This window comes from Bactrocera oleae, chromosome X, assembly GCF_042242935.1.
Source record: "Bactrocera oleae isolate idBacOlea1 chromosome X, idBacOlea1, whole genome shotgun sequence".
NCBI lineage: Eukaryota > Metazoa > Arthropoda > Insecta > Diptera > Tephritidae > Bactrocera > Bactrocera oleae.
In genome coordinates, this window is record NC_091541.1 from 19,451,314 (window position 1) to 19,473,563 (window position 22,250).

At 34.3% G+C, this 22,250-nt stretch overlaps 2 protein-coding genes across 5 annotated transcripts in view; both read right to left on the reverse strand.

The window, feature by feature from the left end:
• The window catches only part of LOC106626301 (Na(+)/H(+) exchange regulatory cofactor NHE-RF1), a 167,592-nt gene that overhangs the window by 30,491 nt on the left and 114,851 nt on the right, over positions 1 to 22,250 (reverse strand).
• LOC138858218 (Na(+)/H(+) exchange regulatory cofactor NHE-RF1) overlaps positions 5,338 to 22,250 on the reverse strand; it is a 131,909-nt gene continuing 114,996 nt past the window's right edge. For all 4 annotated transcript variants that reach the window (XM_070112764.1, XM_070112762.1, XM_070112765.1 and 1 more), the window contains one exon: positions 5,338 to 6,310. In XM_070112764.1, the coding sequence (XP_069968865.1) occupies positions 5,514 to 6,260 (747 nt within the window). In that variant the 5' untranslated portion in view covers positions 6,261 to 6,310 and the 3' untranslated portion in view covers positions 5,338 to 5,513. The remainder of the gene's footprint in view (positions 6,311 to 22,250) is intronic.

Sequence of the window (22,250 nt, forward strand, 5' to 3'; positions counted from 1 at the left end):
ATTAGTTACATGGGGGCTAAGTAAAATTTTCACCCGATTTCATCCATTTTAAGCACAAAAATACCTTGTTATGAGTAAAAAACGCTCTCTCATTTTCATTGAGATAACTTACATAAGCGGTATAAAGTGACGCGGAAGTTCAAAAATATTTATATTAGGTATATGAGGACTATAGGAACTATTGATCCGATTCAACCCATTTTTGCCACAAAGACATTTTATTATCGATAGTTTCATTTATTTATTCTATTATATGAATTTCAATAATATATCTTACACATTGACCGATATTTACGGTAAAAAGTCAACTATAGGTACTAGGGTCCATACATTCAGTACCTAGGGGCTTAAACAGTTTTGGTTCAATTTACACAATTTTTGGTCACAAGCTGACATACTTTAAACGCATCATTCAGGCAAAGTTTTACCCCGATACAATCATTGTTGCTTGATTTGGATAGTGTAAGTGAAAGAATCAAGTGGAATTTAAAATGGTGTTATATAGGAAATAGGAGTGGTTGTAATCAGATTTCGCCCATTTTCGCACTATAACGTAAGAATAATTTCGTGTACCTAATTTGGTTGAAATCGGTTAAGCAGATCCCTAGATATGGATTTTCACCTAAAAGTGGGCGGTGACAAGCCCAATGTCTAATTTTTTACGCGGTTCCTATAAAGTTATCTCATACCATCCCTGAGATAAAATTTAATGTCTCTAGCGTGTTTAGTGCTTGATTTATCACGCATTTAGTAGTTTTTAACAGTACCGTTATATGAGGTGTGGGCGGGGTTGTCACCAGATTTCACCCATTTTCACACTGTAGATAAAGGATTTGCTTTCCGTTAATTTTGTTATTATAGCTTCAGTGGTATAGGAAATACGCACATTAAACTTATTAGGGGGAGGGACTAAGCTTACTATAAAAAAAAATTAGCTGCAAATGCCCCTCCCTAATGTGATGTGTAGCAAATAACAGTGTTGTATCTTATTACGGAGCTAAGTTATGGCAATTTATTTGGCAGTGGTCCGATTATGCCTCTCTGTAATGCCAACTGTCTTACGGTACCAAGAAACATGTGTACCAAGTTTCATAAAGACATCTCAATTTTTACTCAAGTTGCAGCTTGCACAGACGGATGGACAGACAGGCACCCGGATCAACTCGTCTCTTCATCCTGATCATTTATATATATGTATATAAGCCTATATCTAACTCCATTAGTTTTAGGTGATACAAACAACCGTTAGGTGAACAAAACTATTATACTCTGTAGCAACAGGTTGCGAGAGTATAAAAACTACTAAAAGCGCGATAAATCCAGCACTAAACACGCCAGAGACATTAAATTTTATCTCTGAGATGGTATAAGATGACTTTATAGGAACCGCGTTCAAAATTAGACAGTGGGCGTGGCACAGCCCACGTTTAGGTGAAAACCCATATCTTGAGATCTGCTTAACCGATTTCAACCAAATTCGGTGCGTAACGTTCTTTTCATGTTTTTATCTCATAGCACAAAAATGGGCGAAATCGGACTACAACCACGCCTACTTCCCATATAACATCATTTTAAATTTCATCTGATTCTTTCACTTTCCACTATGCAAATCAGGCAACAATGACCGAAAAAATTGCACTTTCTTAGGTTTAGACTTAAAGTCGATTTTCTTGTAAATTGTATGTTAAGCACTTGAGCACTGTACCGCATAAGCCGAAAAACATCAATTTTACTGATTTGCGCGAAAGTAAAATTATAATGTTAATGCAGGATTAACAAATTAATATAACCGAAAAAATTCCACTTTCTTAGGTTTAGACTCAAAGTCGATTTACTTGTAAATTGTATGTTAATCACTTGAGCACTGTACCGCATAAGCCGAAAAACATCAATTTTACTGATTTGCGCGTAAGTAAAATTATATTGCTATTGCAGAATTGACAAATTAATATAACCGAAAAAATTGCACTTTCTTAGGTTTAGACTTAAAGTCGATTTTCTTCAAAATTGTATGTTAATTGCGTGAGCACTGTACCGCATAAGCCGAAAAACATCAATTGTACTGATTTGCGCGAAAGAAAAATTATATTGCTATTGCAGAATTGACAAATTAATATAACCGAAAAAATTGCACTTATTTAGGTTTAGACTCAAAGTCGATTTTCTTGTAAATTGTATGCTAATCACTTGAGCACTGTACCGCATAAGCCGAAAAACATCAATTTTACTAAGTTGCGCGAAAGTAAAATTATATAGCTATTGCAGAATTGACATATTCATATTACCGAAAAAGTTGCACTTTCTTAGGTTTAGACTCAAAGTCGATTTTCTTGTAAATTGTATGTTAATCACTTGAGCACTGTACCGCATAAGCCGAAAAACATCAATTTTACTGATTTGCGCGTAAGTAAAATTATATTGCTATTGCAGAATTGACAAATTAATATAACCGAAAAAATTGCACTGTATCGGGATAAAACTTTGCGTGAATAATGCGATTAAAGTGTGCCAAATAGTGGCCAAAAATTGTCTAAATCGAACCAAAATTGTTTAAGCCCCTAAGTACTAAATATGCGGACCCCAGTGCCTATAGTTGACCTTCTACCGAAAATATCAGTCAATCCACAAAGAAATCTCAAACGAGTATACTATTTGACTTTGCGAGAGTATAAAATGTTCGGTTACATCCGAACTTAGCCCTTCCTTACTTGTTTTTTTTATTAAATTAATCAATTACATCTTTTTTCCCATGTACATACGACTAACATACGTTATACAATGACCATATTATATGTTTGTCTATAGTTTTTAACATCAATTATTTCTATATTTGGTCTTTTATATGGATTATCCTGAGCTAGAACCTTTTCAATGTCACCATTACTCAGATTTCGTTCAGTTTTAATTTCACGATATTCAAAGCACTTGATACTCAACAGTTTTTCAATATATCTACTATCATAAGTACAACGAATCGGTATGTCAAAATTATCATATTCCAATTTGAAATGTCGATAAAATGCTTGTTTTGTCTCAATGATTCCTCCAATATCAGATTTCTTTTCAATAATCTCTCTACGAAATGCCTCTATAGCTTCATTTAAAGTAAAAATTCTCATGGGCTTCCCTTCAGTTGTAAAGTCAACTATAGACGATGGTGTGATTGTTGTAGGGGTTGGAGATGGTTGTGTTATCTCTATAATGGGGGTTCATGATGTTGACAACACTTCAATTTCTTTTTCATAATGGGTTAAAAGAGGCTCACTTTAAGTAATAATAATGAAATATTCACTTGTAACATATCATTACTATTTGGTAATGTTAAATTAAATTGAATACTTTTTGAGTTTTGGTTTATTACAAGTCCTTTATTTGCTTTGAAAACAAGTATTAATGAAATATAAAATTGAAATTCTATTGTTTTATATCCCTTTGTTCACGACAATTTAAAATGAGGTTGATATTTGAAAAAATATGTATTTATATACTTACTTTTCTTCTTCTTAGCCTTTAAAATTAAATCACTAAGCTTAAAATTTCGAATTCTATTTTATTTACTTATTATAATTTAAATTACTATCCAGTATGTACTTAATCAAAATATATTCTGTTTTTAAGGCACAACGAATTTGTAGTCCATTTTGTTTTCACATTACAATCATCGTTGTGAAAATGAAACTGACAACGCACAGCATCTGGGTGTAAATTGTATAATCTAGAAATATTCATTCCATTACACTCTGTACTCTCCTCTTCAATGTTAAAAACCGGCTTTTGGAGAAACTCCGCTATCCACAATTTCTTTTCTTCTCCCTTTACATAAACTTTTAGGTTTTTTAATGCTGATGCCAAATAGTTTTTTACAGCTTTAAAACTATCACTTCCATAGTACCATAATAAATTATGGTGATTTAATACCAACCAATTAGCTTGCCGTTGATTATCCTGAAAATTCAAATGGATCCTTGATGTGGAAACACTGAAATTCTTCATTGTTGAAGACCACAGCTATATCCTTAACAATAAATCTATTATTATATGCTTTGAAGCCTTGACCATCTACTGTCACAAACATTATGAAAATTCTTAATAATGAAATATATTTTTAATGGTAGGCTTTTTATACGTTCGTTAAGAACAAAACAAAATAATGAAATATGTTTTTAATGATGGCTTTTTATACGTTCGTTAAGCTTAATTTATGTGGTTTCAAAAAATTCTCATGGACCTAAAATTAAAAATATCAACAAAATGTGGTTTCAGAAATTTCTCATACGCTTTATTTATGTGGTTTCAAAAATATACATACAAACTTGCACTTAAATTAAAAACATCAACAATATGTGCTATAAAAAGATTCTCATGCACTTTTACTATACGAAAAAAAGTCCCACACTACTTTTAGTTAAAACGCGAGCGCTTTCTCAATACTACAAAACCACAAAATATACACTTGCGATCACTGCGGTCACGCATATATATGTGTGTATGTAAATATTTTCCTTTCACCTAGTGGGGTAGGAATCCTACCAATTTTTTTTAGCACTAGCATTCGCCCGAATCTTGGCGGTCGATGCATGGAGATCGGAGGCTTATCTCCAAATTGTTCTCTTGTCAACATCGGAAATCACTTTACATTTCTTTATTATTTCGACCATACTACGACTAATTACGCAAGAAATTGTAGATAATTTTTTGATTTCTGCCCATTTATTTTCTTATTTTAATTATTAAACGCTGGGACTGTTGATAAGCTTCGAATATTGCTTTTCCTTGAACCGAGAGCGATTCCCCTTTACCCATATAAAAGACAATATAACACTTGAACAATTCAAACTCAGAAGATAAATGCAAATCAAAATGCATGTGCTTATCTGATGACGCAAAAATAAAGTACACACTTCGATTAAAAAGAACAGAAAATAGCAAAAATTATTCATTCTTATCGCATGTTTTCTTTATCAGTGCCTGTTGATGCAAATACGTAAAAATCAGAAAACAATAAAGTAATTGCACGCTTTTAACAAAAAACACACAAAATATATTAGGCTGACAAAAGTGTGCTAACCTGGTAACGCGCAGTGTTATTAAAAATATTAAAAATAAAGCAAGCAAAAAGAAAATAATTGAGTGGATTGTAGACACTAATATTTAAAAATACTATGTTTTCTCTTGTTTTTCAACTATAAATGACATTTGTTATTGATAGATTAGTACTTAATTATAATAAACTAATATTACCAGGCCTATATACAGGTGTTTTGAAACACCTCTATAGGTGCATACTTGTATGTAATATGTACTTTGTATCCTGGAATAAATAGATAAATAAATAGATTTTATTTGTCAACGTTAGATTTATTGGCACATGAAGGTCAAATAAAAGACCTCTATTATATCAACAATTGGACAGTATTTTTAATATGTTCAATGATTTACAAATAACATTGATATTTCTTGTTGTAAGACATTTGTAACAATTAAATTATTGTTTTTATTTAAACATCAAAAATTTATAGCTTCTGTATTATCTCAAACTTTTTCTTCAAATCAACAATTTCATTTTTTGGATCATATTTTTTTTTAGATAAAAGTTTAGCCCTCATTTCTGCTGCGGTCATTGGAAGTTCTAGTCCACCACTTGATGCTGTACGAGAAACCTTTATACCTAATTGTGAAAGTGTTTCATCATGCTTCCCCAAATGCATTTCATTGAATTTGTATACGGTGGTATGGTTATGTTTTTCGTTATTGTCGTTATTGTGTTTCTGTGTTGTGTTTGTATCATAATTGGCAACAGGCTTCCTCATAATCAAATCCACATTGCTTGCATTAGAACTAATTCCAGGGGTTTTCTGTCTTGCAACTTCCATTTCTTTTGAAATTATTTTTTCATTGAAAGACTTTGGCAATGGTGATGACTTTTCAGCTGTAAGTTCTTTATTAGAGTGGACATCAACTATTAATAATCTCACTTCATGTGAAATGGCCTTAATTCGCTGCACTACATGCTTGTGAGACTCTTGACTTATATCTACACCATTAACTTCAATGATACGATAACCTTCTCTTAATCCCGATACTTCTGCCGGAGAATTCATATCAACTTTCCCCACATATTGTCCGGGCTTTAATCTCTCTGAATGCAAATTAAATCCATATCCTTCAAAATCCGAACGTTTCACAATATGACAAACCTTAGTGGAAAATAGTTCTGGGTAATTCGCATCACGATTTTCGTTATATTCATTGCGATGCATTTCTTTTTACATATAACACAGTTGATAAGATACTCGAACAAGTGAAAGGTCTGTAACAATAAGAAATAAAAATAGTCAATGCTATTAATACCTAATATGTTTTTAATTTAATGCATATTGTTTTTAATTTAAAATTAGGAATTTGAGTCCTTAAAGAGTTAGTTCAGGTAAAAGAGAGCAATAATTAATTCTGTAAATTTCCTTGCTAAAAGCAGGACATTATGTACTATGACAATACTGCTCTCCGTTTCAATTATTTACAAAACAAGTAAGGAAGGGCTAAGTTCGGCTGAAACAGAACATTTCAGACTCTTGCAAGTCATTAAGATAATTAATGTATTGACCGGTATATGAGGTATAAAGTCAGCCGGAAAGTCGAACACCTTTCTATTATGTAAATGGAGGCTAACGGAATTATTGATCCGATTTAACCTATTTTAGACGTAGAGACATATAGTCCGAGAGCCAGGTACAAATTTGGTTAATTATTATTTCTACTCGAGAGATAATTGGTGATACGCATAAGAAAATCGAACCATAAAGCCTCGTGAACGTCAGCTGAGGCTCGGTTGGGGGGATGAGTGTGTGCAGCCTCCCACGCTTGAAGAAAAAAAAATACATTCACTGATTTCCTCTCGGCTAAAAATTTATCAAATTATAGCTAACCTAATAACTCAACAAAAAAAAATAGTCAGCTAGCTATAACATAGCGGATTGTACGTCAGCTGATGTCTCGATCATGGAAAAAAAATCTTCACTTTCAGTGATATCCTTTCAAATAAAAATTTACCTGATGATAGCTGATATGTAACTATTGATAAGTATACAAGATACTTGTATACGTCAGTTGGCTGTATCTCGGTGGAAAAACCGTCAGCAGATACTTTGAAGGTCGTTACGTAGAAGTTAGCCAGAAGCATTTACTGACTATTTAAAGGCACCAGCTGACTAGGTTTCCCTCGACTTACTGATAGCTGATTTTTTTTATTTATCACAGAAATATATTTAAAATCAGGTCACAAATTTTCATGTGGGAGGAAATTACGTCTCTTTAATTATTCGGCATAGCACTCCTATATGGGTGTTAAGGTGAATCAAATATTAAGTATCAATATTTTTATCACAGAAATATATTTAAAGTATAATAGTTTTGTTCACCTAACGGTTGTTTGTATCACCTAAAACTAATCGAGTTAGATATAGGGTTATGTATATATAAATGATCAGGATGAAGAGACGAGTTGAGATCCGGGTGACTGTCTGTCCGTCCGTCCGTCCGTCTGTCCGTCCGTGCAAGCTCTAACTTGAGTAAAAATTGAGATATCTTTATGAAACTTGGTAGACATGTTTCTTGGTACCGTGAGACGGCTGGTATTGCAGATGGGCGTAATCGGACCACTGCCACGCACACAAAACGCCACTAATCAAAAACAAATAACTTGCCATAACTAAGCTCGGCAATGAGATACAAGACTGTTATTTGGTACACAGGATCACATTAGGGAGGGGCATCTGCAGTTAAAACTCTTTTTAAAAAGTGGGCGTGGTCCCGCCTCTAATAGGTTTAATGTGCATATCCTATAGAAGGTATATTCGATAGAAGGTCAACTATAGGCACTGGGGTCCATATATTTACTACTGAGGGGCTTGAACAGTTTTGGTTCGATTCAGACAATTTTTGGTTACAAGGTGGCATACTTTAAACGTATTATTCACCCAAAGTTTTACCCCGATATAATCATTGTTGCTTGATATGCATAGTGGAATCTGAAGGAATGAGATGGTAGTGAAAATGGTGTTATATGGGAAATAGGCGTGGTTGTAGTGCTATTTCGCCCATTTTCGCACTATAATATAGAAATATGAAAAGAACGTTATGTACCGAATTTGGTTGAAATGAGTAAGCAGATCCCAAGATATGGGGTTTCACCTAAAAGGTGGCGGTGCCACGCCCACTGACTAATTTTGAAAGTTATCTCATACCATCCCAGAGATAAAAATTTAATGTCTCTGGCTTGTTTAGTGCTTGATTTATCGCGCTTTTGGTAGTTTTTAACAGTACCATTATACAAGGTGCGTTCCAAAGTAAACAGTAAAAAAGAAACAAAATAAACTGTAGTGGCGCCATCTATATGTCGCTAGACCGATTTCAATCAAACTCGGTATGTAACATTCCTCTGATATTTCTATATTACAGTGTGTAAAGGGGGAAATTAGACTATAATCACGCCCACTTTCCATACAATATAATTTTAAATTCCGTTTGATTCTTTCACTTTTTAGGATGCAAATCAAGCACCAATAAATGTATCGGGAAAAAACTTTGCACGAATAATGACTTTAAAGTATGTCTCTTTGTGAACAAAATTGTCCAAGTCGAAACAAAATTGTTCAAGCCCCTATGTGTGAGATATATAATTAAATTTAGTGAGGATCCTTTCCTTATAATAGTATGTCTTTATATCAAAAAATAGTGGAGTCGGGTTCATACTTCCTTTAGCCCCCATATACTTAATATAAAGATTTTCGAACTTCTGGTTGACTTTATACCGCATATATCTGCCAATATGTGAGCTATCTCAATGGAAATGAGAGAACGTGTTTTGCTTATATTAGTGGATCTATGCGCCGAAAATGGAAAAAACCGCTTACAATGATTTTTGTTATTCTAACAAGTTTAATGCCCTCTTTGTCGGTCAGTGTGTATTATTTTATATTAAGTAGCTTCAAAATGTGTTCTTAAGTATACCTAAGCAATGTCAAAATTAAAGCAATGTTGACGTCTTCCACATTAACTCAATATATGTATACATATGAAATTTGGCCTCTTCGGTGGAGTTGATATGTAGGTAGATCTTTCAAGGTGTTTTTAATATAATTTTAGCTGACGCGAAAAAAAATATAGCAACAAAACTAAGTCTTAGTTTATGGTCTTCAATATAAGTTTTATAATCACGAAATTTTATCGAATAATGGATGTTTAATTCTTTCGCGACATTTTGTGATATAAAGTTTTGCCAACACCTGAAGAAATTTCCCGGGCTCTAATCCTTGCACTTAGCCTTTCGTTAATTGTTTTATTATAATTTACGAGAACTAAAATATAACAATAAAAGTGAGTCGAAGTTTATTGCCTTCAATATAAGTCAAAAAGATACCAAATTTGATTTGATTGTATTTTATTCACGATTTCATCAAATAATGAATGTTTAATTCTTTTGTAAGATATTTTAATATAAAGTTTGTCAGCACCTGAAGGAATTTCCTGGGCTTTGATTCTTGAAAGTTGCAAGAGTATATTATTTTCGGTTACACCCGAATTTAGCACTTCCTTAATTGTTTAGTAAAAAGTTTTGTCAACACCTGAAGGTATTTATTTCTATATTTTTGGTGTTCAACTTGGCTTATTGTCTCGTTGTTCACGTTAAAGTTAGCTGGAATGCAGATATTCAGACTGAAAGTTATCACTAATATCCATTACAAAAATATTAAAGAGAGTTGGACTCAGGTCTGGTCCGTGGGGCACTTCTGTGATCACATCATGCTTGGTGGATAGATGCCCATCAATATTGACTTGAAATTGCGTGCCACTTAAGTATGAGTGGATCCAAGTCAGTGCGTTACTTTAAGTGCTGTATCTACTAAGTTTATTTAAAAGAATAATATTATTTAAATTAAATGAATGTAGGTATGTCGATGATATATTCATTTTTATATAAACCAAACTAGCTGACCCGGCAAACGTTGATTTGCCATATACGTTATTTTTAGGAAATTGTTTTTAAAGGTTACTAACACTATAAGTGTGTTAAATTAAATAAAAAGATTTAATTATAATATATTAAATTACAATTTTCGATAGCTACCTAAATGCACATCGAAAATAGTTCATATTTCTTCTACTAATTATTTCAAATAAAAATAAACAAAGATTAGACTCAACGCAATGGAGTCTACAATATTTTCGGCCAGTGTGTCTATAGCTAATACAAAGAAACTGTATTGTTTGCTCACGCGCGAACATGCCACATAAAGTTTTTCGTTGGAAAAGCATGGTGTACAAAATCTTATTCATCGCCATTGCGATTGTCAATCTAATTAGAAATTGAGTGCGTTAAAATAGAGACTCGTTACAGTACTACTTGTACATGTTAGCCTCGAAACTTGCCATTCAAAATGGTGGCTTCGTTAATGCTTTTCTCTAATTTTTGAAGTGAATACTTCTTTGGCCGCATTAGAGTGATCTTACAAGATCGCATTACGACACTGCTTCAAATTTTCGCCTCGCTTTTGATTTGCTGTGAGCAGCTAAACACATATTGGCACATATTTACATACATCACTTCATAGTCGTTCGGTTCTCAAACGCTGAACTCATAGACGACGACAAGCGACAAGCAGCATCTGTCAAATTTTAGCATACACAAGTTCATATGGGCAGGATTACAAGGCAACGTCACGGCAGGCTGGCTTACAGTTGTCGCTGTTACTAAATTAAAACCATTTCTAATATTGCTGACGTCAAAGGGCAGCGGTAGTGTTGCCACTAATATATAATAATATGTGAAATTATTCAAAGCTCTAACAAGTCTAACACTATCTTACCAACAGAAGCATAAAAAACAATAACAATTGATCATTAAAAAAAAATCCACCTATTTACTTAGTTTTGGCAAAAAAAATTCACTTTGAACAAAATAATTAAATTTCAATGCAGTGGAAGGTTTTAGTACGGTAGCCACGAAATTGTCTACATTAGCTGTTTGGTATGTCGCTGCCGTCTTTAAAATGTTCAAAAAACTGGCGAAATTTTCTTGTAGACAAAAATGACAAAAAAGAAAATTTCGCTGTCGTGCAGTCGTCTTTGTGTTAAAAGCATTATGGTGGAATTAGTGACCAACGTGCCGCTCTTCCGTACTTTCCGTCTGTATCAAACGAAATTTGTCAAATGTTATACCCGTGGCGACAACGTAGAAATCAGTTGTTCCCTTTGGTTTTCATTTGAGCAATGGCAACATTTATATAGATGGTTTTGCATATATAAGGTTGTCAAATATCTCCCTTCCGCTTTTTTGTCTTTTGAATTTCGCGGCTATGTACAAAGCGCTACAGAGCTCGTATCTGGCAACACTATACATAATTTGAAAGGTCTTGACATAACCTACAAAACAACGCTTTGCATGATTAGTTTGGATATTGCGTTCAACAGTTATAGACGTGTAAACATAGAGTTCACTAACGCCAAAATTCGCGCTATTTTAAAGTTTTCCTTCGTTAAAGGCAAATCCGCTAGAGAAACATTCCGTGAGATTAACGGTGTTTTGGGGGATGGTACTCTATCACTTTGAACCGCGGAGGAATGGTTTCGACGGTTCAGAGCCGGTGAAAACGACACCATGGATAAGCCAGCCGGCGGAAGACCTGTGACGACAAATACCGATCAAATCATGGAATACATCGAGTTAGACCGGCATATGGCATCTCGTGACGTCGCCCAGGAGATGGAAGTTAGTCACCAAACCATTTTGAACCATCTGCAGAAGGCTGAATACAAAAAAAAGTTTGATGTTTGGGTGCCGCATAATTTGACGCAAAAAAACCTTCTGGACCGAATCAACGCCTGCGATATGCTGCTGAAACGGAACGAACTCGTCCCATTCTTGAAGCGGTTGGCGACTGGCGACGAAAAATGGATCACATACGACAATATCAAGTGAAAACGGTCGTGGTCGAAGGCCGGTGAATCGTCCCAAACAGTGGCCAAGCCGGGATTGACGGCCAGGAAGGTTTTGCTGTGTGTTTGGTGGGATTGAAAGGGAATCATCCACTATGAGCTGCTCCCATATGGCCAGACGCTTAATTCTACCATCTACTGCGAACAACTGGACCGCTTGAAGCAGGCGATCGACCAGAAGCGTCCAGAATTGGCCAACAGGAAGGGTGTAGTGTTCCACCAGGACAACGCCAGACCACACACTTCGTTGATGACTCGTCAGAAGCTACGGGAGCTCGGATGGGAGGTTTTATCGCATCCACCATATAGCCCGGTCGTAGCGCCAAGTGATTACCACCTGTTCCTGTCCATGGCGAATGCCCTTGGTGGTGTGAAGTTGAACTCAAAAGAGGCTTGTGAAAAGTGGCTGTCCGAATTCTTCGCAAATAAGGAGGGGGGCTTCTACGAGGAAGGTATTATGAAGTTGCCGTCTAGATGGAAACAGATCATCGAACAAAACGGCGCATAATTTAACTAAATCCGATCACTGTTACACTTTTTATGAAGCATTGAATGAAGAGCAAAAAAGCATATTTGACAACCTTATATTTAGCTTTTCAGTTATAATTTGTCTTATTGTAAAAGATCAAAACTAATGTCCAACTGTTAAAAAAAAGTCTACATATTTATAAATAATTGTATTCGACTGTGATGTTAAGTTAGTTTAAGAATATTTCCAATATATTCAATTTTATTTTTTAATTACCACAAAATATTGACACTGGCGTTGTAAGAGAACTGACTCGTTTCTACTTAAAAAACCAATATTCGCGGATATTCCACATTACGGACGGTAGAAGCGGTGGTGAGTGTTCATTTATATATTACGGTCTCGGTCGATAGTCGGTCGACGGTTTTGCGTCGGTCACTAACTGAAGCATTAGAGTACAAAAGTTTACGAAAACAGCATACGTCATCGACCTAAGAGTGATAGAATGCAATATTACGCAAACCGCCATCTTGTGACGCATTCATAGTGAAAAAGGTTTAATGAAATTAAAAGAAAAATGTTGAGGGAAAATATTTTGGTCGCTTTTTATACCCTGAATAGGGTATATTAAGTTTGCCACGAAGTTTGAAACACCCAAAAGGAAACTTCAGAGACCCTATGAAATATATACATAAATGATCAGCATGATGAGCTGAGACGATTTAGCCATATCCGTCTGTCTGTCCGTCAGTCTGTATATATACAAACTGGTCCCTCAGATTTTAAGCTGAAATTTTGCACCTGTCCTTTCCTCACTAAGAAGCCGCTAATTTCTCGGAACGGCCGATATCCGACTACTATAGCATATAGCTGCCATACAAACTAAACACTCGGAATCAAGTAATTGTATGGGAAACTTTTTTATATGACGAGGTATCTTCACGGAATTCGGCACGAGTTATTATTTAATTGAAATACAAATCTATCATTTCTACTGACATTGTTATTATATCCAATATGTTTGCAGAATTTTTCAAGTCGAACTACTGTAATAATTCTTCCAAAACTTTTTCTTTTCAGCACGTGCTGTGTTCGAATACTTTAATTAACGCTCCAATTATTTCTGAAGAAGACGTTCTACTTAAATTAAATAAGTTAAAACCATCTTTTAGTTGCGGCCCAGACATGATACCCTCATGCTTCCTAAAAAATAGTGCCAAACATATTTACTTGCCTTTGACAAGGATATTTAATTCCTCTCTTAAACACGGTATATTTCCTTCAATATGGAAACAGTCATTTATAATTCCTTTGCATAAAAGTGGACTTAGATCCAACATTGAAAACTATAGAGGTATCGCAAAACTATCAGTTATACCTAAACTTTTTGAAGCTATCATCACTGACCATATAACCTTTTCGATTTCTCCGTTAATTTCCTCATCTCAGCATGGATTTCGTAAAGGGAAATCGACTCTAACAAATTTGCTTGAATTTGTAAACCATGTATCATTGGGTTTTAGGGAACATAAGCATACGGATGTTATATACACAGACTTTAGCAAAGCTTTCGATAAAGTAAACCTCTTGATTCTCATACATTAACTTGATCTGCTGGGCTTTCAGCCAAGATTTCTTCAATGGGTAGCTTCCTATCTTTATAATAGAACACAAAGAGTGATATTAGAGGATACACCTTCAGATACAATTAATGACTCTTCAGGTGTTCCGCAAGGTAGTCATCTTGGCTCGATTCTGTTCTTGTTGTTTATTAACGATATCTCGATAATTGAATTCTCAAAAATTTTATTATACGCTGACGACGTAAAGCTTTTTAAATCATACACTTCAATTGAGGAAAGGTGTCTGTTGCAAACTTAGACTAAACAATATGGTTGCATGGTGTGATAGAAATGATTTGCCACTGAATCTGAATATATGTAAGACGCTTTTCCCGTAGATCTGTGCACCCCTCTTCTTATGTAATAAAACACCATATTCTAGAGCAAGTTTTTAACTATGTTGATTTGGGAGTTAATATGGACCCTAATCTTAATTTTCCTTCATATTGATACCATGGTCTTGAAAGCAAAAGCTGTGCTCAGTTTTGTTAAACGTTGGTCTAGAGAATTTAGAGAACCGTATATTACTAAAACACTTTATACAACTTTGGTTAGACCTATATTGGAATATGTCTCTGTTGTATGGAACTCTAACTACCAAATCCATTCTGACAAGTTAGAGTATGTTCAAAAACAATTTTTACTTTTCGCCTTGGCGCATTTCCGATGGGATTCTAGGGAAAGTCTACCTCCATACACTAGTCGCTTAAAACTTATTAATCTACCTACACTTTCTAGTCGTAGGGAAATGCTTGGCATAATATTCTTAGCGAAAATCTTGAATGGAACAGTTTGCAGTTCTTTTCTCCTGTTTGAAATTAAATTTAATATCCCGATTCGCTTTTCGAGGCAGTTTAGACCTTTACTGTTAAAATCCTGTAGATCAAATTTTGAACTAAACGAGCCATTCCGCCGTATATGTCATGATTTTAATTCTCACTCCAGCACATTTGACTTATCTGACTCACTTTTTAAAATTAAAAAGACTTTATTATTTACTCTTAATGAATGAAAATGTAACAATTTATTTTATTGTAACTATAAATCTTAGCTGTTGAAAATTTTGCTTGCACCCCTCGCGTCGGTTGGGCATGAGGAGGGTAATCGTTGGGTATTATTATTATAAAAGGCAACAATGTATTCTTCAAAGAAGAGATCAGATCAATATATCATATAGCTGTCATACAAACTTAACGATCGGAATCAAGGGTTTGTATGGAAAAATCTTTCATTTGACGAGGTATCTTACAAAATTTGGCATGTATTCTTATTTAAGGCACTAATGCAATCTCTGAAGAAATTGTATAGATCGGATGACTATAGCAAATAGCTGCCATATTAACAGAAGGATCCGAGTAAAGTGCTTGCATGGAAAACTTTTTCATTTGACGAGGTATCTTTGCGAAATTCGTCACGAGTTATTATTTAAGGCAACAATGTACTCTCCAAAGAAGAGATCAGATCACTATATCATATAGCTGCCATACAAATTGAACGATCGGAATCAATTACTTGTAAGGAACCTTTGTATTTGTGAAGGGTATTTTTTTTTTTTGTTAATATATACTTTTATCTATTGACAACATTATTGCCAATTAAGTGATTGATTAAAAAATATTTACGGTTTTATCATGCGCGAAGAGCTGAATAGTAATGACATATTGTAATGAACTGTATATTCGCTAATGTTCAGGCGGCAATTAAACGTCATATGGGCTGGAAGTTAACGGCAGCCTCCACACAGTAGCTTTACGCTAGTTATAAACAAAACTGTATTTTTGCACTTAGCAATCATGCAGCTTCTTAATAAGCATCTTTGCCACCAATATTATTTTTCATTAGCTAAGACCACCCACAAAATGTAAACAATAAACTAATTACTGAATAAGCGAATATAGTAACTGACACTTAGAGAATTAAGCAAATAAGAAAATTGTATAAATAAGAATAAATTGATATAAAGAGATCAGTTATCCATCAGAATCACTCAAACTATCATATTTGATTTCTTCCGCGCGTTTGCGGAAAACTATATTTTTTAACACTTCCTAAACAAAGGAAGTTAATTTGCATGCTAAGCTGTTTGGGTGGATTGGATTATTTTATGAAAACATTGCCACTACATACATACACAAAAAAATTGGAACATGCACAGGAATTTAGTTATACTTCAAATCCAAAAAACATGGTTTGAAAAAAACCCAACACAAGTAAATCGAACTAATACGAACAACATAAAAAAAAATTAATAAACAGACTAACATTACAAATATCGTTTCCTACGAGGTTGGGCAATAACACACATATGTGGACACGAAGATGTTATTGCCTCCTTCTCACTCTCTTCCCAACCTCCGTCTTAACATATACCTTCATCAACGCCTGGACCAGAGAACTTAAAAGAACGAGAAGGTACAAATTGAATTTTGTATGATTCTCGATTGGACGGCTAACAGAGCTGAAAAATTCCGGTCAGGGAGTTCACCATTTTCTGTAGTATTTGCTGTTATTTAACAGAAAAGAGAATTTATAACAACGTTCTCTGGCAAAATACAACATAAAGAGAAAAATTAAATACTTCGAACAAAAAATACAAATGCCGCTTCACAAATGCATGATTATTTTTTGACATATTGACGATTTTTATGATGGAAAATTAATAAAATACGATTTTTTTGGCACATATATTTTACTTTTTTGATAATCTTCTAATTTCAATTGTTACAAAATTAATAATTTATGTATGTACATATGTACATCAATATGGAGTTCATTTCCATTCTATGGTATGTACACATTGAGAAATAGAATCTTTGGTATTATCACTTATCAATAAAAACATGTGCGCGCACTGCTCTATATGTAAGTATGTATATACAAATATGCGTATGACCTTGCAAAATAAGTAACGAAACACAAATTTATATACATATAATATAAGCGTATAAATGTAAGTAAAAAAACAAGCAAAAACAACAATTGCCTTAAATAGCATGAGCAGCAGTAATAATATTTTCATTAATGAACATGCAATAAGCTAAGGCGTTTCATTCATAAAAACAAACGCCTTACACATCTCCCCGAGCAAAGGGAAAAGTGACAACCCTGCAAACCCACAAAACACAGAAAAGCGTAACAAAAGTGGTAACAGCGCTTTTGTCGATTCAAAATATTTTACAATTCTAAAATATAATATTACTAGGCGGCCTCCGCTGCGCTCCGGGACGATCGCTTCGCTCGCTCGCCTACGTCCGCTCCCGCCGAGCGCGAGCTAGCTCGCTCTTATGTTAGTTGATTCTCGACAGCAGCAGAAAACTTTTATATATAATAGAGAGATATTTTTCCGTGACTCGCAAAAATCTGTGTCAATGTGTATGCATGTTCATATTTAAACATATGTACATATTTACATTGATTTGTAGGCAAAGCTGTTAGAGCGGCAAGGGAAGCGATAGCAATCGGCGAGCGTTCGTTTATTTTTTCGAAACATCTCGGAATTTCTACCAACAACACAATGTGGTGACGCTTTGTCGTCGCGTCAGTCCTTCGACAGATTGACTCTTTGACATGAGAGCAAAAAACGTGAGCTTCGGTCATTGGTTGACCGTGTCAACGGAGATTTCATATGAAGTAATGAGTGTACATATCTACATACATATGTTGTTTGTAGACAAATTTACAAATATTTTTCTTTCATATTTCTTTACATATACATATGATATGAAAATGCCGACAGAATTATTATATATTGAATTATTTTTAGAAATATATCAAAATACTTTTAAATTATTATTAATAACTCACAACAAAGTAAAAACTAATTAACATTAAATATTTTTAAAAAAATAATTAATAATAGTTGAATAAAAGGGAATATATTTCAAATGGCATATCAAGGGAATATTAAAAAAAAAGTCTTCGACACTTCAACTTAAAATATCTGTATCTCAAAGGGTATTAATATTATTGGTGCCAAAAATTAGAAATTAAATTTCCTAAAAGTTTGTTAGTTACAAGTTTTCTGTAGCTAGTGTTGTTTACGAGATAAATCCAAAAAAAACGTGAATTTCATGGAAAAATTAGGTTTGGGGCCGTACTACCCCTCAAGTGCAAGTTATAACTTTACCGCAATGGAGCCTTTTGTAGAACGTTCAATTCTGAGGAGTACCTAATGACGGGTGAGATAATTCCATCAAATGCCGCTGAGTTATAAAATTAAAAAGAAAACAAATCAAGTTTTAGGTGTATTTTAGATGGAAAATCTTTACAGGCCTTGGTCTAGTACTTAATATTAATAAGAGCTCAAACTTTCAGGGAATTTGTTTTTTGGTATTTCCAAAAAACTTTCACCATGGAATTGAAAAAAAAGTTTAAAAAAAGCACCCTTATTTACAAATACATGGTATTGGGTTTGCTCTTTCAGTGATGTTAACTGACATACTCCGACTCAAACCAAATTACCTTAAAAAAAAGAATAATATTCATTTAACATTTGAATTCATATCATTAATTACATATGAATGAGAATAACAATCTTTAATTACATAGGTATTTAACAGAACCTTATGTTAAGCAATTTATAACAACGTTTATGTTTCTCTTTTGGGGGAGATTTCGTGAAAATATCAGCTATATTTTCTGCAGTCGAGATATTTTGAATGTCAATTTCTCTGTTGTTGAATTTCTCTCGTACGTAGTGGAACTTTACATCCATATGTTTCCTCCTTGTTTAAATGAGCTAAGCCTCAGTAAATAAACACACCACACTCCGCAAAAAATTGGCGCACCCTAATGTAACGCACCACACCTGAAAACACTCACAGACGCACCACACCACACTCAACTTTTGAGAACACTACACATGATGACACCCCACACAGCAACTTAACAAAAAGGACGGGATCATCGCACACACTTCATTCGAATATACACGTCAGTCAACACGGTTCCTGCTTGCTGTCTTTATTCGTTTTTCCGCCAACCACAATCCTGGGCGCTACATCCAATTCGCTTATCGTCTACGGGCCTGAGCGCCACATCAACTTCCCGAGCACCCGCCTAAATCGACTCCCCTTTTTAATAATTTTGCCAACGGTGAGTGAAGGTAAAATTAACTTATTAGTTACTTAAACATGGTCCTTCGAGCCTAAACGAAAGGCACTATAATTTACGTCCAAGACATAAAATTTGGTGACAAAAAACAAAAAGTTTAAACACAGACCTACCAAAGATACAGTGAAGTGAAGTGTAGTCAAAAACAAAATAATATACATAAACATTTACAAAACTACTAAGGAAGAGTGCAGTGACTCAAAAAAAAAAATATATATATATATAAATAACCAAAGCGCAATGCAGTGCTGGAAAAATATCCATTCTCGTATATATACATATTTATATACATATTATATAAAGAAAAAGTGCGTGTAGCCCAAAACATAAAGACAATAACAAATACAAAAGGGTTTAAACAAACAAAAGTTCACACAAACGGGCGCGAAATACTAAAGCACCTAAATACAACAACATAAATAAAAACAACTTAAACGGGCGCGAATTTAAAACAAACGATAATAAACAAAAACAACAATCACTAAAACCAAGCTCAACTGGAAGCGGAGAAAAAGGAATTGACAACAAAGGAATACACACACGTACATACATATATATTATCCCCTCAAAAAACCCTTGAGGGAGCATAAAGTGAGTCGTATCGTTTCCTATTATTTTATTTTATCGTGCATATATGTATGTAAAAATTACAGTTTTATATATATAGAACCTTTAATAACAAATACGTTTACCAAAAAAAACGGTTACCAAACTGTCTTAGTTTCGAGTTTTTTTTTGCGGGAAAAACCGAACACAGTCTGGTATAACATATATTTCACAAAACATACTTATATATTAAAACAAAAACAAAAACAAGTAAGGAAGGGCTATGTTCGGATGTAACCGAACATTTTATACTCTCGCAAAGTCAAATGGTATACTCGTTTGAGATTTCTTTGTGGATTGACTGATATTTTCGGTAGAAGGTCAACTATAGGCACTGGGGTCAACATATTTAGTACTTAGGGGCTTGAACAGTTTTGGTTCGATTTAGAAAATGTTTGGTCAGAAGGTGGCATACTTTAAACGTATTATTCACGCAAAGTTTTACGCCGATATAATCATTGTTACCTGATTTGCATAGTGGAAAGTGAAAGAATCAGATGGAATTGAAAGTGGTGTTACATGGGAAGTAAGCGTGGTTGTAGTCCGATTTCCCCCATTTTCGCACTATGACATAGAAACATGAAAAGAACGTTATGCAATGAATTTGGTTGAAATCGGTTGGGCAGATCTCAAGATATGGGTTTTCATCTAAAAGTGGGCTGTGCCACGCCCACTGTCTAATTTTGAACGCGGTTCCTATAAAGTCGTCTTATACCATCTCAGAGATAAAATTTAATGTCTCTGGCGTGTTTAGTGCTTGATTTATCGCGCTTTTAGTAGTTTTAAACAGTACCGTTATATGGGGAGTGGGCGGAGTTGCCACCCGATTTCAACTATTTCAACACCGTCAATAGAAGTGCTAAAAACATTTGCTTCCAGTGAATTTTGTTATTAAAGCATTAGCGGTTTAGGAGAAATGCACATTAAACCTATTAGAGGCGGGACCACGCCCACTTTAAAAAAAAAAATTTAACTGCAGATGCCCCTCCCTAATGTGATCCTGTGTACCATATAACAGTCTTGTATCTTATTGCGGAGCTTAGTTATGGCAAGTTATTTGTTTTTGATTAATGGCGTTTTGTGGGCGTGGCAGTGGTCCGATTACGCCCATCTGCAATACCAACCGTCTCACGGTACCATGAAACATGTCTACCAAGTTTCATAAAGATATCTCAATTTTTACTCAAGTTAGAGCTTGCACGGACGGACGGACAGACGGACGGACGGACAGACAGTCACCCGGATTTCAACTCGTCTCTTCATCCTGATCATTTATATATATATAACCCTATATCTAACTCGATTAATTTTAGGTGATACAAACAACCGTTAGGTGAACAAAACTATTATACTCTGTAGCAACAGGTTGCGAGAGTATAATTAATATTACCTTATTGCCTAACTACAAGCTTACCTTTGTGTATTCACACAAATTAACAAACACAAAAAACAAATTCAAGTATATACTTGCACATTTCTCCCGCAACACCCCTTATTAACAATAAGCAGGATTGCATAAACTAAGTAAGCAAAGGCACAAGTATAAATCAAAATTCTAATATAAAAAACAAAAAGAAGAAAACAAACAAAAGCATATGCATATTTGCTTACATCTTATACCTATATATATTTTTGATATACATATTTACATACCAAAACATAATTGTACATAAATACAAAGTGCATACGGGAACATACCTGCACATTATTCACTTCGCTTTCGCGCTCTCCTTGAACATACATATTTATACATACGGCATATAATCTATGCATATGCTTATATACCCTATATAAATTGGGTCAATTACATATTGAAAATTTACAATATAAAAAGTTGTAAAATTACATAAAAAATAAAACAATAAACGTTGTGGTAAAATTAACACTACTACAATTGCTTGTAGATATTAAAAATTTTAATATAATAAACAATTTATTAAAAACAAAAATAAACATATTTTCAAAGTCCACATTGGCATACATCCCGCAATACCCCTTGTAACAAACAAGCAGGATTGCGTACATAAAAAACTAAAAGCACATTGATCTCTTCAACGAGCTCTCAATTGCATTAGAGAATATACATACATACGCTCAAACAATCCGTGCATACTTAGTGCCGTTTCACATTGGGACGCAAAAGAGTCTCATACCAGTTTATTGTGGGTGAGGGGACGACGAGGAAAGACGAAGGGACCGTGCCACTCGTGTTCGGGTGGCACGCTTTGTGTTCTTGTTCGTAACAGCTCGCTGCTACCCTTTTCAGCATTCCTTTTCACTTTCAAATCCTTTGAATGGTTGCAAGAGCGCTCGGTTTCAAATGAATTCGATCGCAAATTTGAGTTCTGTTATCTATTTTTGTATGTAATATGCAAATACGTATGCATAGAATAATAGAAATATTATGACAAATTGTAAATAAGGAGAAAATTAAGATATAGATTATG